This window comes from Galleria mellonella, unplaced genomic scaffold (genome assembly GCF_026898425.1).
Source record: "Galleria mellonella isolate WM207_F2 unplaced genomic scaffold, CSIRO_AGI_GalMel_v1 utg132, whole genome shotgun sequence".
Taxonomy (NCBI): Eukaryota; Metazoa; Arthropoda; class Insecta; order Lepidoptera; family Pyralidae; genus Galleria; species Galleria mellonella.
This window is the reverse complement of record NW_026441989.1, coordinates 4,984,927-5,003,863: the sequence shown is the minus strand read 5'-3', so window position 1 is coordinate 5,003,863 and position 18,937 is coordinate 4,984,927. Positions and strand designations below refer to the sequence as shown.

At 34.0% G+C, this 18,937-nt stretch overlaps 1 protein-coding gene across 5 annotated transcripts in view; it reads left to right on the top strand.

Moving 5' to 3' along the window:
* The window catches only part of LOC113518530 (protein grainyhead), a 139,382-nt gene that overhangs the window by 117,373 nt on the left and 3,072 nt on the right, over positions 1-18,937 (top strand). For 4 of the 5 annotated variants that reach the window (XM_052901367.1, XM_026903507.3, XM_026903505.3 and 1 more), the window contains 7 exons: positions 7,014-7,125; positions 11,189-11,283; positions 14,001-14,057; positions 16,898-16,996; positions 17,320-17,654; positions 17,875-18,067; positions 18,654-18,718. In XM_052901367.1, coding sequence (XP_052757327.1) covers positions 7,014-7,125; positions 11,189-11,283; positions 14,001-14,057; positions 16,898-16,996; positions 17,320-17,654; positions 17,875-18,067; positions 18,654-18,718 — 956 coding nt within the window. The remainder of the gene's footprint in view (positions 1-7,013; positions 7,126-11,188; positions 11,284-14,000; positions 14,058-16,897; positions 16,997-17,319; positions 17,655-17,874; positions 18,068-18,653; positions 18,719-18,937) is intronic. The other variant, XM_026903506.3, reaches the window with a different exon arrangement.

Genomic DNA, 18,937 nt, shown 5'->3' with positions numbered 1-18,937 from the left:
ATGTTACTCGATACCCACGATACTCTTCATAGGTTGTTATTCCTGAGGACTAATGCATTATTTTCTTGCAATTTCATTGCCAGGGTGGGATACCCTTCCAATTGAAAGACATTTCATGGCTTCGCATGCATATGTATATGAAATATTTTACGTATTAACCGAGAATATGGTTAACTGTTCAAATGTGACTGAAAATTGTGTGAGTAAGAAATGTGAACAACAAATATCCAAACATAAAAATAAAAAACAAAATTTGCAAAGATAAATTTTGATATTTATTTTACACGGTTACTAAAAAGCATAAACACAGGTGAGGCAGATGATACAAACTTTATAAACTAAGTGCCACATTCGGAGTCGTTTCATGATTATTTAAAGAACTCCTTAGTATAGATTTAAAAAAAATCCCTTTCAGAGTCAGTTAATGAATCATTCGTTAATACGTCATTTAACCATTTTAATTATCATTAACTAATATCTCATTAGAATTAATTAAATGACCTTATCTGAGTGTAGCAGTTTTAGTAAATTTAATTGTGAAATAAAGTTTTCATTGTGTTGATTAGATATGTAAATAAACAGCTGTTGTTGTTTCGTAAAAACATCCATGAGTTGCAGATCGTTGGGATACTGTCACTGCATCGATATCTTTAATGCACGATTGTTTCATGTCACATTATGCAGTTAGTCATTTATGGGATCGGTATTATACAAACGTTTGTGTAAAGCGTGATTGAAGGCTGTGCTATAAGCGGGAGGTATGGCAAGTTAAGCCGCATCACGCCTCGTCCGGGCCCTGCACTTTACAATCTGACATTTCCTTTCGACATTTAAGCAGATTAGTGTTCCGACGCGACTTCGGATGTTAATCCGACGCCCAATGGATTGCGGGAATTGCTCCGATTTAATCGAGATTTAGCGGTCACTATATTGATTAATTCTATATCAAGTAACATAATCAAGTCTTCAAGCTGTATCTATTATACAAGTTGAGTAGAATAAAAAAGTATGTTACTTGGATAATAACATTTATTTTTTAACTTATTTATATAATAGATATAAAAGTAGGACTAAGTGTAATACATCATCAATACAAAAGCAATGACAAACAGCCAAAAACTACACTAGTAATGGACAACTAATATGAATATTAAAGCTGAAATGTGTAGAAATTATCTCTCCTAAACAACAAACACTTAAAGAGATACAAAAAAAAGAAGAAATAACAGTTAATCGATTGTTATTTGTTACTAAAAGAAATAATGAAAAGTAAGTCGATACTGGTATTTTTTTTTAATGGGTGATAATGATATGGTAACCCCGCCTGCGCTATCGGTATACACTGACGGGGCACCAGTGATAGATGATTAATGAGGATGAAAGCAGGTCAGTTAGCCCATCCTGACGAATTCAACTAGAATTAGTCACGATGGATTCCAGGGGGACCCACGTGGAGGTCGACCTGACAGGGTATATTGCTAGTAATGGGGCTATTTGACCCCATTACTAAAAATCTCTTCCCCCCCCCCCCCCCGATACTAGTATTAGACAAGAAAAAAGTTTATAACAGTTGCATCCTGTTGGTGCCGATATGTTGCATCAGCCGTTAATTGTTCACTTCTGAACATAAACTTCCCCAGGAAGGATGTTTTGCCAGTGATGAGAAAGGTAGGGGTGGCCTATTCTATGCCGGGACCTACATGGCACGATGCTAACATATGGCTGCCAAACATGGACTTTAACAAAACAAACTAGATAAAAATTAAAAGCGTGTCAGCAAAAAATGGAAAGGAGTATACTTAGTATTAGATTGAACGACAAACAGCGACTCACTGATACTAGAAAAAGAACTGGCATGACAGATGTGACTTATAAAGATGCTTAAATGGACGATGGACTGGACACATCATGAGGTTGTCGAAAAAGAAATGGTCCCAAGATTTAATTAAGTGAAATCCACGTGACGAGAAAAGAAGTTGAGGAAGACCAACAAGAAGTTGGGAAGCTGATTTGCCCAAAGGCTGAAGATAAGCTGCAAGGAATCGTTACCAATGGAGAAACATGAAGGAAACCTATGTTCAAGGACAATCTGAAAAATAAGATATTGCTGATATTAACATTTGTTAATGATACCTATGTACAATTTAAAAAGAATCTGTAAGACTTTATTTTATTTTATTTATACATGTACCATAAATAGAGACAAAAAGTAACTTGGAAAAAATATTTTAGTTACTAGATACAGATATTAGATTATATTATATCGTAAACGAATATGTTTATTATACTGTCAAATATGACCATATTACAAGTAATATTGTACGACAGTAAATATAAGGTAACAAAATAATCTAATTAGATTTTTTGAATAATCTAATAAGACTATTTTTCTAAAAATACATTATCTTATAATTACTATTTAATAATCACAACTTTCAAGTTGTAATTGTAGGATATTTTTTATTGATATCAAAAGAGCAAAAAATGTATCTATATATTTGAAAGTTATCCGAAGTCATGAAATAATTACTGTCGATGATGAAACTACAAGTATGTAAAAAGATGTTACACAAATTATTTTTTTTTTTTTCATTATCTTTTATAGTATTCCACAATAATAGATTTGTCATGGTTAATGAAAACGCAGATAGCTACATAGTAAAGGATATTTTAACTGTTAGTTACGTACGTACACAATATTCAATTAGGGGCGGCGACTGTAGCGCCGGATGTGCAGAACACTGGGCAATTTGTCCGGCGGCGGATGCCGCACATCTCTAACAATCTCCCGGACCCTGCAGCTACTAACACACACGTAATATACATACACATCATTTAAATACCATAATACAAATAGGCATCCAATTACCACATACATTTTTATTTTTAATAGAAAGTTTCGTGCATCCTGAAAATAACTGTTATCATTTCAGTCACAGTGGTAAATAAAGGTTCCCTGATATATTTCTACTGATGTAAAATAAATGCCGACACGCAGATCGTAGGCAACTGTGCGCAGTTACACCCACAGTTCCGCTCAGAATTTATGTCGAAACCAGCATTCGTTGCAGAGAACATTCGCAGCAAATAACCTAGGCGTTAAAACAACTAGCACAAACAACTAGCGCACTTAACAAACAGACGTATCCGTATCAGATATAGCGTATCGAGACAGCAGGACATTACTTTTGCTCTATCGATAAAGCTCAACGGTAAGTGAAATAGTTTTGCAGTACTGCAAACATAAATAAGTGTCATAAAATAGATAGGGGCTGATGGATGAGTGCCACACCAGGCTCGCGGCCCGTCGATCCATCGATTAGAAGGGGCATCATTTTTCAGTGCATTCGGTACGAATGACGTCTGGTATAGACATATTACTTAGCTTGCATGTTTTGTTTACATATGAACAATAATGATGAATACTGATGCAAGCAACATTTTTTATAACGTTCCACAATCATGCACTAGTTATATAAAGATTCACATGAGCGTAACGCATACAGATAAAATCTCAAGTAATTGTTTCGTTGATACGTTAACGACGTCATTAACTTACAATTTATGGGTAACAATAAGGCAGGTGCGTAGCGGCTAAGCGAGAGCCTTCTTATGATCTCATAGGCACAGCATCAATGAGAAATAGATTTCAATATAGAAATAAAGTGAGTACACGGCCCGGGACCATTATTAATTAGACTATTTGTCTGAAAATTGTCTTCATACCTATCATAGGAAAAATATATTAACTTTATTGAATTATTTCCTAGACACTCGTAGAACATTAAGTACTTCCTGCAGGGAATTTTGTATTTCTCGGTACACATTTATTATAATGAACGTTATATAAAAATGAAAAAATATTTTACGACATTCTATTATTATTCTATAACAAATAACTTATATAATGCTATCGGTGTCTATGCACAGATTAACGATATCGAGCTGTCACATGTGGCCCAAGATACAGATCATCTGATTGCGTAGTTATACTTGGAATGTATGCAATTGCTTATTTATTCAAATAGAGTGACGAAATTAATGTGGAGTGGCTGTCAGAACGTAATCGGCGAACGACACATAGCACAACACAAAATGCCCGGCCCGAGTGTGTGACACACCAACACACGCCGCGAGAGAAAGCGTGCTTAATCAGATAACTCAGATTGTCAACCGAGCTCCTGAAATCGGGTCGAATGTCGATACACTCGATTAATTAATTGACGGTCCGAAAATTTTAAAGTAACTGGTCCGAGAAGCCAAAACCGTAGTTGCTTGTGAAATAAAAATGCTGCTCTGTTTTGAAATAAAAAAGCTAAGTTCTCTTAAACAGTATGTGGGAATATGCAGATACAAATAAAGATTGTGGTAACATTATGGGGCAAAAATGCACATATTTTATATGAAGATTTACTTAATTAAATCAAAGTTTCCAAAAATTATTTTCTACCTATCATCGTCATTTCAGCCATTATCCGTCCATTGCTGTACATAGGCCTAGTCCATAGACTGCTATAAGAAACAGTCCTGAGCCACCTGCATTTTGTACCTATATTTGTTTTTAATTATGGTTTTTATTACAAATTGAACGTTAGTACAGTAGTTAATTTAAAATGGTTAAAAATCTTTAACTGTCTTATTTTCTTGTCTATTTTATTTTATATAAAATATCTATTAATATTGTAAACATAATGTTTTGTAAAAATGTTTCGATGTTTTTAATTAATTACGCTGGAACAGTTAAAGAGATTTTAATGAAAATTATGTAAAGATTATGTATTCTAAACAGAAAATGATTTTGTGTTAATCCTGAATTAATACATAGAATTATCTTTATTTTATCACAATTTTTATAGGCAAAATCTTGGAATACAGTTAAATGGACAAAACGCTAAAATGGCATTCTATATGTACGAGTACTTTACTACGTTACCTTTATAGAGATATTCCTGAGATTTTTTACGTAGTTATTATACCATATTAATAATATAGGTACTTACTAGTTAATGTAATATAAATGCTAAATACGGCAGAATGTTTTTATGTTAGATAAATACACTAAAGACTATTTGTTAATATATTTTTTAAAAGCCAATTAAGAAAGCCACCTACGCTTTCTTGACAACTTATTATATTACACTCGTATTTGGGTCGAGAGTTCGATTAGCTGAATGTACCAAATTTTATTTCATAGTGATCATAAAATCTGTAATTAATTATGCTATGTAATATCTACTATAAATTTAAATGTTTTAGTATATAAATGTTTGTCAAAGTAACAAATCAAATTGTTGTAAAATCAAAATCAAGATTATGAATTGCACAATTATTGAAAACATTTAAGATTGTTTAGTAACAGCAATGTATCTTTGTCATTCTATAATTGTCTTTTCATTGTTTAGTTCAATTGTAACTTCAAAATATAATAGGCTCTAAATTACCTAAAGTATCAACGGAACAATAAATTAGACAGCAAGTGTTTATGAATCATTAACACCAGCGTAATAAATAAAAGTAAAGTAATCAAGAAAGCTTAAGAGTCAATTGGTACCAGATTTTGTAACTTAGTAATACAGTAATACTGTATGGTAACGTAATTACATTATACTTTAAAAAATCAGTATTTTTAACTATATGCCAATAAATCTTTGTATATTAACTTGCGTCATGAGACTTATATATTGAATCCGGATATATACAACATTTTCAAATGAATATATTATATCTAATTCAACATGAAGCTTTCCTATTAGGTTTCATGAATAATAAATAGATCATCATCAAGATCAATGCCATGAACGATAGATAACCTATGGAAAACTTTCTGTTTAAAATAACTTTGATAGTGATATTAATTCGGGTTTACAGTTATGCATGTATTAAATATTCAAAAGGTGGCTACGAACTACGGAATTCTAATAAAGCAGTAAATGTTTGTGTTTATTTACTATATAATCTATGAGACGTTTAGGTAGAGGCAGAGTGCACCGTTACAATTTTATACATGGGTTTATCTATTAGTATGCGCGATTCCGTTGAGTTTACACGTCGTCCGATCACCGGAGAAAGCTGGTGTCCCGCTTATTGAAACTCTGATCTATTCACCGACACAAATTACTCGTAAATTCATCGATTTATTACAAATTTGAGTCTTTACTACCTTGATGCGAATCCTTGTAGTTAGTACTCCACCTTTTTAATAGTGGTTCAGTTTAATTATCCACCCAATAGGTACTTAATGTCTACTACGTATGTACGTATATATTTATAAGTATAAATCTTAAAAACATCGCAATAATTTTAAGATAGTTGATTATAATGTGTATATGAATGGTCAAATTAAGGGTAAAATAAAGTAAAGTTTTGATAAAATACTGTATACTTAGGCGGCCAAATGCGTTATTGGTCATGCAGAGCTCGTGGGAGAGACAAGCTCTTCACTCGACCAAAGGCCTATACAGCGAATGCAGCGCGTCTCCGTGCGTCGCGTTGCACCGATCCATCAATCCGAGGCGACGATCGGCGGTGCTTTCTCGTCGTTAGCCCTATAAGGCTTGCTTACCACCACGCCTCATGCCACTTCTTTTTCACTTCATTTTCTAACTCGCCGATAGAAATCAGCGTAACAACATATTTCACTTTTTTTAACCAAACGGAAACATATGAAAGATTTCACGGAGCTTTTTAAGAAACTATTTAAATACGTATGAAATTAAGATGCCCGCTGTAACGACGTAATCGCTCTCGTTTAGTGTAATAGCTGAGAATGCGCGCCGGTAATCGTGTTTTGCGTATTCGCGAAATGCTTACGGCGTAGCTGGTAGGTGCTTTCGCCATTAATAGTTGGCAATAAATAATGTAGCGGCATAGTTACAAACTATGTTTAATGATCACACATCATTTTTATAATTTTGTTTTCTAAAAGAAAATAAAAAGGAATCATTGAGATTGTAAGATTACTTTATGGTACTTAATAAGTACCTTGATGCTAATTTCAAATATTTTTGTTACAGAGTGTTGTTATGCTGATGTTCCGAGAAGAAAAATCACCAGAGGACGAAATCAAAGCATGGCAGTTTTGGCATGGCAGACAACATTCAGTGAAACAAAGAATACTAGATGCTGGTGAGTACCTACAAATAAAATCATTGATAAGCATTTTATTGTTAGCGTTACGTGATTTATTAATTATGTGCATATATATTCAATGAGTATAATACTCGTAGCTTTTTGTACAAATGTACGTAACGACGGTAGCGTTTACAAGCGTTTGAGACACGATATTTACTGCACAAAAACGTAGTCGTGCTCGAGGCGACACAGTGAAGTTGCGTGTAAAGGTGGCGGCGCGGCGGCGGCGGCGGTAGCAAGGGCGTGCGGCGGTGCCCGCTGGCACGCAGGACCTAATTATCGTGCTGCAAGGCAGAAAGCCACAGAGACGCGCCCGCTCACCCCGCTACCCACCATTATATCTCGTTAGGACATTTGCATAAATAACGCGCACGACGTCCACGGCCCACACCGGCCACTGTACCTATCAATCGCCCCGGCTAAATATAAACACCCGTAGCGTCGCCACCTAGCTCCAGCGTGCCACTTGCATCTAAATACCTTTACTGCAAGCCTCATATTACACGTATTCATAATGACATACGTAGACATTAAACAGATTAAAGATACAAAACTGTAGGCATCGTTTCCGAGAGACGAGCTTAAATAAAACGATTACTTAGTTTATCTGACACGGTGAGCTCTAGAACTCGGCGACGGAATAACAGGAAATCGTTAAAATTCGTGAGAAATCTTTTATAGTACCTACTTGCTTACAGCCAGGCAGGCGACGATGTAACTATGTGTATCTAGTAAAAAATAAAAATTATTATTTATGTTTGTGTACACTGGGAGTATGTAAGTATAAAGGAAAATACATGTTAGCTTGTCTAAAATTCTGAGAGGAGATGTAAGCAATCGTACAATATAGTCTCGTACGGACATAATTACTGTGATGATATCGGGGAGCGCGCTCATTACCATGTTAATTGCACGATGAGCCTCGACATGCGCCCGCGCAATACACCGTGCGACTTTACTACAAACCCGACAAAATAATTGCTTTTGATAATTCTAAAGAGAATCTTATCTCGAAAAGATTACTTGCTAAATAAAATAATATCTCTCTATCATATATTGTCATAGGTTCCTAATTAAAACCAGGAATATAAAAATAATAAATATTTTCATCAATAGTTTTGAAGTATTAATATAATAATCACAATTTGTGTTAGTTCTTTAAAATTTATTTCTTTATAATTATCATAAATATTAGTAAAGTTGAAATAAATGCAAAATAGATTTTTTTTATTTAGAAACACTTTAATATGAGGAGCAATTTGAAGAGTTCCACCAAATAGGTAGGTACCTAACTTGCGTCATCGATGGAATGCTTGCTTATATTAATTGCTTGGCTCGATGTAAACACCGCTGATATATGACACTTTACACATTCTAACATTACTTAACTAAGGCCCGTAGTATTTGTAATGAGTGACGCCGCGGCTACAAGCAGTGTCTATAAATTAAATCTCAAGGAAAATAAAAACATGGAAGCCATTAATTCGCGCGGTCGGGCCAAGTTTAATGTCAAGGTTTTTTTTACCTTATCTCGATGTTAGTTAAGTTTATTTCTTATTTTGTTGGAAGTATTATTCAAAATATAGTAATGTCGAAACACAAAGGAATTTTTGTCTCAAATAAAATATGTTACGATAAAAAGTTAAGTAACTGAACTGAACTGTACATCAAATACTTTATTTGATGTACATATTATGTGATCTTAAAAAGAAAGATTTGATTTATACAATTTAATCATGTGAGAATAATGATGTATGGTAGGTTGTTAGAGATGGTGTAATGGTAATGCGCCATACATGTAGGGAACGAACTTGGAGGCAACGTCAAGGGCGACATCGGACACCTGTGTGCAGGCGTGTGAAAGCGCGGCAGGACGAGTGGGGAGGTCGCACTGGGAGGACAGCAGAGGGCGGCAGAGAGGGGACGGGGGTCGCAACGCGTTGCGAACAAGTATAATACCTTCTCCGGTTACCTACATGTCTTCTTGTATCGTGTGTCCAACACTCGGTGCACCAAACCAAGCCTTCTTTGCATATGTTCTTATTTCTTCGGACAGTGTTCATATAATAATATTACGCTTCATTGATTTAATATTATTTTTGACAATAACAAATAGCATAATTAAATAAATACATAATTTAGGACCATTGGAATATTTTTATGTCATAAAATGTCCTTTTTTTGGTAGAGTATAATCTTGTAATATATTATGTGATTAGTTCAGAAGAAATATTATTATAAATGAAATATTAATTAAGTATGTTTATATAATCTACTATTTAATAAAACTCGAACGGATAGACTGACTGGTCGCAGAAATCGCTATTATAATCTGCAATACTTTTTTTTAACTTTTGACCTAATGCTTATGTTTATTTATTTATGTTACACATAATAATAAATATATAACAGTACTTATTATAGTTCAAAAAATATTTATGAAAGTTAGCCAAACATAATATACCTATCTTCTTTTTAGTGTTGTTCACACTGTAAATTAGTTACGGCTATGTTAATAAGAGTGAGAACACGTTGAAATGTATTATCATAAATTGACCAGAGTAAGTCAAAACAATAACCCAGCGGAGGGCGGGCGGCGTGCGCGGGCCTCGTAAACACGTCAACGCGACCGGGCGAGATGCGACCACGCGACGCACGCGCCCGCACAGATCGCGGGCACACCGATACACAGCCACCTCCTACGCCCTGCTCGTACTCTCACCCACTCTCATCTCCGCCTGAAGTAGATTAATTATTTGCATAAAAATATTTTAGGTTTCCAAAAAGAAACAATACTCACCTACATTATACAAAGTAAAATATTATAATTCAAGGAGGAATTGCTATTATCTATTGTTAGTGCCTCGCTATGTATTATAATACTTTCTATTATAATTTATGTAACATTTTTGTAAACTGAAACAGGATCGAGAGTCTGAGTGTAGGTACATACTTGCAATGATAAGATTGATAAACGACACACTACCATAATTTTGAAATCGCAATTTAACGTTATCTTATATTGTAACAACGTTCTCGACCTTGATTTAAAGTTACGAGATAATATGTCATATATTTAATTTATACCTATATCAGGAAATATCTGTATACGATTAGCAATTCACGTCAATTACTCACTAACCTCCCGCGCCTGCGCCTGTCCGCTAATGTTGCCCTTATGCTCTAAATGCAATAAACAACTATAACAAAATAACACTGAATTATTTATAACCGAGGGAATTACGCCTACCAGCCGTCTCTGAGTTGCCTTATATTGAGTAGTATTACAGTTATAGGTATCTATTAACAGATTTATTAACATAACTTGGAGATATCAGTTTATTTTGTTGGAATGAGAACCTTGTATTATGAACTTACAATTGGAATTTAATTAACCTGTCACTTTTAGACAATCTTAAATGCGCTGAATACTTAATTTAGAATATACTTAATTAAAGAATATTTATAGTAAAGGTCATTCTTATTTACGACTTACAGAAAATTGCACTTTTGTACCGATGATTTTTTTTATTGTATAACAAATTGCAGCGGTTTATTATTACTATTATTAACAGTCAATTCCATAATAACTGCTACATAAAATTAAACACTTTTTTTTAAATATATCTTTTCTCTATATATTACTTTAATATCTCCAAGATTGCATTTAGTATAATATTTATTTTATATGAAAGACGATATGTTATTTGAAAGACGATAATGCTTCCATTTCTTCATTTACTGTCGTCATCTATTTCTTAGAACTATAATGTGACAATCGTAAATAATCTTGTCTAATATTTAGCTCTAATTTGTTCTTTAATTGGTTTTAAATGAATATGCACTAATTACCATAAACCTCAATCTAGAAGGGACAAAAGTGGAAACATTGCAATTGCTGATAAATCGACCCTACCATGTGATTATTCACGCCCCGCAAATAAATTTCCGTCGCCGATGACGTATTATGCGTTGATATCTTAATCGAAATCTCCACCGCCATTACTGCACAGTTACTCAAAGACAAGATTAATGACAATTTGTTGTTTTGTTGCAGACACGAAAAATAGTATCGGGCTGGCCGGCTGCATCGAGGAAGTGGCGCACAATGCCATCGCTGTCTATTGGAATCCACTTGAAAGCGCTGCCAAGGTATGTTTCTTTAGGTCTATTACCGCCACTATGGATAAGAGGTAAATTAATATGTCAGTAGGTACGTTTTCGATACAGCGCACATGAGAAAGACGCCAGGTATTGCTATCTCGTTCTGACCCGATCTACCGAAAATCCGACATCGTTATCAATTATTATAATTTTATGCTGTACTTTTTATATATACATTGAATCAATTGGTTAAATTAGCTTAGTAAGAAACAAGTGCGAGGCAGTACCATAGGTAGTTTGTGTAAGTGACAATTCTTAATGACTTTTATAATATAAAATAATAAAAGTCTGTCTTTTAATTGCCTACATAAAATTACACGATACTTACTGGCAGTGCAGAAGCGGATATTCTATTAATATTATGTACACATGCTATGAAACCTTTTCAATATTCATTAACTATTAACGTTCATCGTCGATATATAAAATTATATTATGTTAATCTTAATATTAAACTAAGTAGGTATATATATATATATATATATATATATATATATATATATATATATATATATATATATATATATATATATATATGCTTTTAATATTTTGTATTTTTATTTGAATAAGTAATTTTTTTGTAGAAACTGATAAAAATCTACCTAAAAACTAACTTAAGTAGCCTTTCTTGAACAGTAATAGATACTGGTATAATTACCGGTAAAGTGTCAATTTTTTTTAGAAATAAAGATCTTTTTCAGCCATCATTAATCTAAAAGTATACAATGAAACTAATGGCATTTTAAATGTCCAATCTTTGATTATATTATAGTTGAAAACTTTATTCACTATTAAACGAAGGGAATTAGCTAACCAACAGAATAGAATATTTTGCTCAATTCTTAATCACATTGGTATTATTGTAGGTAGTCAGTTATCAATATCTGTAATTATTTATTGTTGGACAGTGAAACCGTAGCGGATGCGAGTAGTTTGCGACAGATAATATGCGTACAGACAGTGATCGGTGGCGGTGTCGGCGGCGAGTAAAAACGCAAGGGGGTCATTTGCATAGACCGCGGTAATGAGTGGTCGTCCAACTAAGGCTTCATTCACACATCGACGTATTATGAATTAGTACTACTTCTTTACACTTTACTATACTTCACAGACAAAACATTGTTGTTGACCAGAACAGGTATCTACGATAAGGCCGTCTATTTTAGATTTTTAATTTAAAAATTTATTCTTTTGCACACATTAAAATATACATAAGACTTAATGCTTGATGGTATTTTCTACCAGTCAACCGTCACGTTAAATAGAGAGAGTAAATGCACTGAACTAATAAAATCATTATGTATATTTTTCACATTCTATATTCACATTCAAGTACCACGGAAAATTACTAATATCCCTGTCAAAAAATAAAATATATATAATACATATCTGTACAGGAAGAATAGCCGTGATTTGATACATAGGAAAGTTTGTGTTTTTACAAATCGTTATTAATAATGAACTGTCAATGAAAGATGTACTTGTGAACAAGCCATAAGATAGCCACCGCCATGCTGTCGCCGCCTCCGTACACATGCACACTAAAACATCTTACGTGATTAATGCGTATACATCAACTTTTCTCTGAAGCATATCGAAATCCACCCTTTTAAGCAATTTCCAAAAGGAGGAGTTTCTTTATTCTTCTATTTTTTTGTAGCCATATTACACAAGATTACGTCACCATTTCTGACTATATTTAGATAATTCCTTATCTCAATATATACTGGTGGACCGTGTAGTCCAGATATAAAATAGGCCACCCCTTCTTTTACCGTGGGTGTCGTAAAATGTGACTAAAGGAGGGCAAGGCATGGGCAGCAGTGTCCCTCTTAAAACATTTTTAAAGCCTAACTGCGGTTGCCATGCCGACTGCCAAGTGTGGCAACTACCGGCAAAACCCTCCAAAAGGGAGGCTTATATTCAGCAGTGGACGGTTAAGGGCTGATATGATGATTATGATGATGATAACCCTCGTACTAATTTTATACCGCATTAATTTAACCTGCGTTTTTGGGTACCTCTGTCCCATTCGTGTTTCAACCGTGAAGCAGTTGTGTTTGCATGACTGTGTTTCGGTTTGAAGGATGGGATATGGCGTGAATTTACTGGTTACAGAGGAGTAACACCTGAGTCCTCAGGAATGGCAACGCATGGGGTATCATGGGCGAAACAGTATACTCTGTGTATACTCTGTCCATCGTACTGCTCATGCTTATAGACATGAGCAGTACCATGGACAGGTACTGCTCATGTCTATAGGCGACGGTTACCATTTTCCATCAGGTGGGCCGTCTGCTTGTTTGCCATTCTAAGTTGTATAAAAAAAAAAAACTCAATTCTGAATTCTAAATTCAAATTAATATTTTTAATGTAACGTGTGAATACAAAATATTACGTCGTATATCGATACGTTATATAATTCTCTTTTTTAAAATGTACTTTTTAAATCTGTCTATCTGGTTTCAAGAAATAGGTATCTTGTAGTTTTATATACCATATAAGTACATAATATAGTTCCTAATAGTCCTGGCGCTTATCCTAGTAATCAGGATGTGTGTTGTGTACTCTTTATTAACGCATGTGAATATTAATGAGCAATAACTTTGTAATTTCCATAGCCAGTTTTATAAATTGGCTTCGATGAAGTATACCTACTAGAAAACATGTCAATGTCAATTTTAATATTAGTCCTTTTTTTGCAGATCAATATTGCTGTGCAATGTTTGAGTACAGACTTCAGCAGTCAAAAAGGAGTTAAGGTTAGTAACTTAGTACATGAATATAACTAAAAACAATAACAAAAAGTATATCAGACATATATCAACGTTCATATAACATATGTAAATATTTACATTAATATTTGTTACGTTGTAAATGCAATAGTTAATTATGGAACCCTAAAAATAATACGATAAAGAATAAATGTAAATGATAATATGTTAATTTACATTAAAACATTGCTATGCATATATAAGTGCTAAATATCACAAAACATATTAACGACAAGCAAGACAGCCGTTATCATAAATACAGGTATTTTAACTTATATTAAAAATATTATAGCTAGACATTTGCAATACATTATAATCATTACACATGTCTATAATAAACAGGTCTAATTTATAGAAATATGTGTGGGAAATTCAATAGGTTTATACTATGATCACTTGAATAATATTGTTTTACAGATAATCTTAATTAAGTTTACCGCACTGAAAGTATTATAAATGTATGTTACGACATGTAAACGTCAAGACACGAGGTCGGTAACCGCGTTGTCGCAGAGGCGCGTCGATAACCACCGCGCGATCCATGGGCGGCTGTCGGCCAAAGCTTATTTTACTTTTATCTTTATTTAAGAAAATACTTATAAATTACATCACTTATTGGATTTATTTAAACTCGTTATAACGCGCGGTTTTGTTGGTGGTGTATGTTTGTTGATAGAAAACATCCCACATGGTAATCCAGTATCAGTGTACAAAATTTTATTCAAATACATTTAGTCATTTCAGCGTAATCGAGAAACAAATATCCAAACCATTTTACAAATTTCAATTTTTTTTAATATTATTAATGTCCCGCGACTTTGCTCGCATAATTGGGATGAAAGTATCCTGTGTGTGTGTTTAGAATAGTTATCTGTTTGCCATATTCATACGCGTTAAGCCGTATAAGCGTGATTAACAAATCTTCAAATATGCAAATATCTTTACAAAGTTTCACAATTATGGTATTAGCAGGATTAGTAGAATTACATACATACATTAAAGCTACGAAATAACTAAGATTATCTACTATTAGTAAGTATATTGGAGCGGAATGAACCAAAATCAGGAATTACAGAGCACGACCAAAATAAAAGATTTATGGCCGAAATTACATGTGAGATTTTGTACTAATGACGGTTTGGGTATACATCAATATTAAACACGTCTAAATAATGACAATTAGATAATATGTAAGCAGGTGATATTTTAGAGGATTTTGTTCAGTGGAGGTTATTTTTTTAAGAATTCTCGAAACAATCTCAGAACTGTTGAAGTAGGTAATTATTACTATCTATAACATCTAATAACAATAGGGATCCTACATGTTGCATAACTTTTGATTAGTAAAGATTTTTATAATTTTAAATAAAATTTATTTATGACTAGTTGTATTCTGCGGTTTCCTCGTGAATAAGAATAAGAATAATTTATTTGCTCGAAATGTGGTACATAAAGTATCTTATGTGTTAATTAAGGATTCAGGGTTGGTTATAATCAAGCTAAATAACAAATTTCCATCAAATCTAGTAGTTTCAAGTTCAGTAGTTTTGGCGTTACGGATTTTCGTATTCATTATTTTAATAGGATTAATAAAATCTCATTAATTAATTGGCCGTTGATAAAAATTTTAAACTGAGGATATTAATAGTTTTTTTTTTATATTTGTGGAATGCAAAATTTGACATTAAATTTTGTAATTAAAATTAAGTATCTATCTATTAAAGTGTTTTTTGTGATTTCCATAGTTATGTCTAGATATAAGCGGCATTTTTAAATTTTGCATCCATAATATAAGTATTCAACCTATTTTTTTAACAATTTATTAATAAATAATATATCTTTCTAAATGTTAAAACATTTAATGCAAATGATTAGTCGATAATTAAAAAAAAAATCGTTGTATGGAATAAAATAATTAACATTTGATACTACTTAATTTAATTACTGTATATCGCCGCACTTTTGTAACTCAGGCTATATTCAGTGTAGTGTGTGTATACATTTTGATATCAAACCAGTCCGCTATCAGCCTCTCAATTACCTATCGAATACGTGGTGACGCCGCGCGCCGCCACACTGCCGACCTCGAACGAACGCAATTAAGACGTTTTAACGCGATTCGATTCAGACACGTGCATATTTTCCTTATTCGTAAATTTATCGCAATTATCCCTTATGAACGTTTATTAAAACCATTTTTTGTTATAATTCCAATACAAGCGTAAAGTTCATGCGTGAAATTGTTTTAGTCAAATTTGTTGATTTGTCCATAAAGTAAGCATATGTTTTATAGCATTTTCAATGAGGAAGCTTTGGTATGATAGGACAGTTCCGTGATCTGAAGTTTGCAGTTCTAAAACAAATTGATGGTGTAGGATTTTTTTAAACAAATAATAAAATAAAAATATGTATAACTCTTCCCTACATATTTTTTTAGTCAAAGTTCTAAATATTAAGCTCATACTTATTACTAAAAAAATAATTTCTACAGCTGTCTGGTGTCACACACAGATATACCTGTTTTATTAAAAGAGAGCACGATATAGTATATAGTAGACACATCATGTAATTTTCTATTCACAATTCCTATTCGTGCAACAAATCTTTTAGAGTTCAAGTTGCCAGTTTGAAATTGTCTTCCAAATGATATCAGGATAGCACAAGTTGTTCATGTTTTCAAACCTAAAACAAAAGTTTTACAACTTGAACTCTAATATAATAAATATACAATACTTATTTTATTAATATACCATAACCTATTGAGTAGTTCTATTGTATGTAATAGAGTTTTGTATCATATTTAATATCAATCCTTTTCTTGATTTCAGGGTTTACCGCTACACATTCAGATTGATACATTTGAAGATCCGCGAGACACGCAAGTCTATCATAGAGGATACTGTCAAATAAAAGTGTTCTGTGACAAGGTATGTTAATAAGTGATCATTATTGTATTAGAGTATACAATTTAATATATGAAAATTGCTGAAAAATAACTAAAACGTTCAAATATTTTATTATATTATATATCATATATTAATTTATATCGTTCAGATACACAAATTTGTTACATCTAAGAACGTCATTAATAAAAGAAAATAAAGTAATTGATCTAACGAATTTATCGGTGTTCTAGTTCATGCAAGTTAAGATACGATTTAGAGAGATCGCAATTATGGAGACTATGTCAGACTATATTGTAGTATTGTTTTTAGTAATATTAATATATACTTAAATAATCCTGTTACAGGGTGCCGAAAGAAAGACAAGGGATGAAGAAAGACGAGCAGCTAAAAGAAAAATGTCTGCAACGAATAGAAAGAAGTTGGATGAAATTTACCATCCTGTGACGGAAAGAAGCGAGTTCTACTCGATGGCAGATTTGACGAAGCCGCCTGTCCTTTTTAGTCCTGCTGAAGATATCGATAAGTTAGCTGGAATGGACATACAAGGATTTTATGGGCATGACGAGGCAGCACTAACTGAAGCTCACCTTAAAGGCGCTTCACCCTTCCTGTTACACGCAGCAAAACCTCAAGCGCCAGCGTTGAAATTCCACAATCATTTCCCACCGGATGCACCAGCGTATGTATTTGTCTTATTTTTAGGTGTTCTTTTTAATGTAAAGTTACCAATGAATAGATAGAAATAATCAGTCGGCTTGATTTTTCTTATCGCCGACTAACCAACTTGCTCATCAACATAGCCGTTTTGTCAACGATGGTAGTGCTGATCCGTAGGATGTGTCCCTAAGTACCTTTATTTCAATAATTCTTGTATGTAAGAGATATATATTTAATTACAGGTACAGTGTTCCTGTTTCGCCATATAGCGACCGCAAAGACTCTCTAGAATTAGAGGGTGTAATAGGCAAGCGCGCGCGTACATCAACTCCGCCGCTCAGCGAGCGCGTCATGCTCTACGTGCGCCAGGACACCGACGATGTATACACTCCTCTTCACGTTGCGCCGCCAACAACGCAGGGCTTGATGCACGCTGTGAGTCGCACTTTTATATAAAACGCATGCCATTTGATATGTCACATTGACCAGGAAAATATATCTTCTCGGAATATACCCTCGAGTCAAAGTAACGTATCAAGTGGTCCACCGCACGATGCGGTAGCACGAGAATAACCTTGGTGATGTCGGCTAACCGCAGAGCACGAGTGAGCGAGATGCACTTTGTTGTTTTCTCGGTTTCTCGTTAGACTGATGTTCGTTTTGGAACGTATAATACTGTGTTATAATTTGTAAAGAATGGAATCGAGACGCTTCGTCTGCGTCGCGGGCGCTAGCCGCGTTGTGCGCTCGGCCGCCGCCCGCGGCGCGCTGTAACCGATGTGGCGCTTCATAACCCGTCTAATACAATACACACGATCATCATAACTGCATGTTGTAATTAACACCCGCGCGGCCGGCCGTGGCACCGGACACCCCATTCAATATACGCGCGCGAAACGAAAATCTGTAATTGTCCTTGCGAAACCACTAGACCGGTTACCATATTTTCCGTTTTAGACGAGACGTCTCGGTTAAAAAGGCAAAAGCCCATTGTAATCGTTTATTTTTTGCTTATTTTCAGATTGAGAATAAGTACAAAATTTCAAGTTCGGCAATTAATAATCTTTATCGAAAGAACAAGAAAGGGTAAGTGGTTTTCATTGGCCTCAAATAGTTTTGTTATTGTGAATACCGGCCGCCTCGCGTTAATGAAGAATCGCTTGTCCAGAGGGCGCGCCACTAACTTCGCAACGCTTAATGTTGGTCAGCAATACCCCATGATAATTCCGTAAATGAGTTAACTATGTTTTAAATAATCATTTAATCACCTATCCAAAACGCCTACCCGAACACCTTAATCAATAC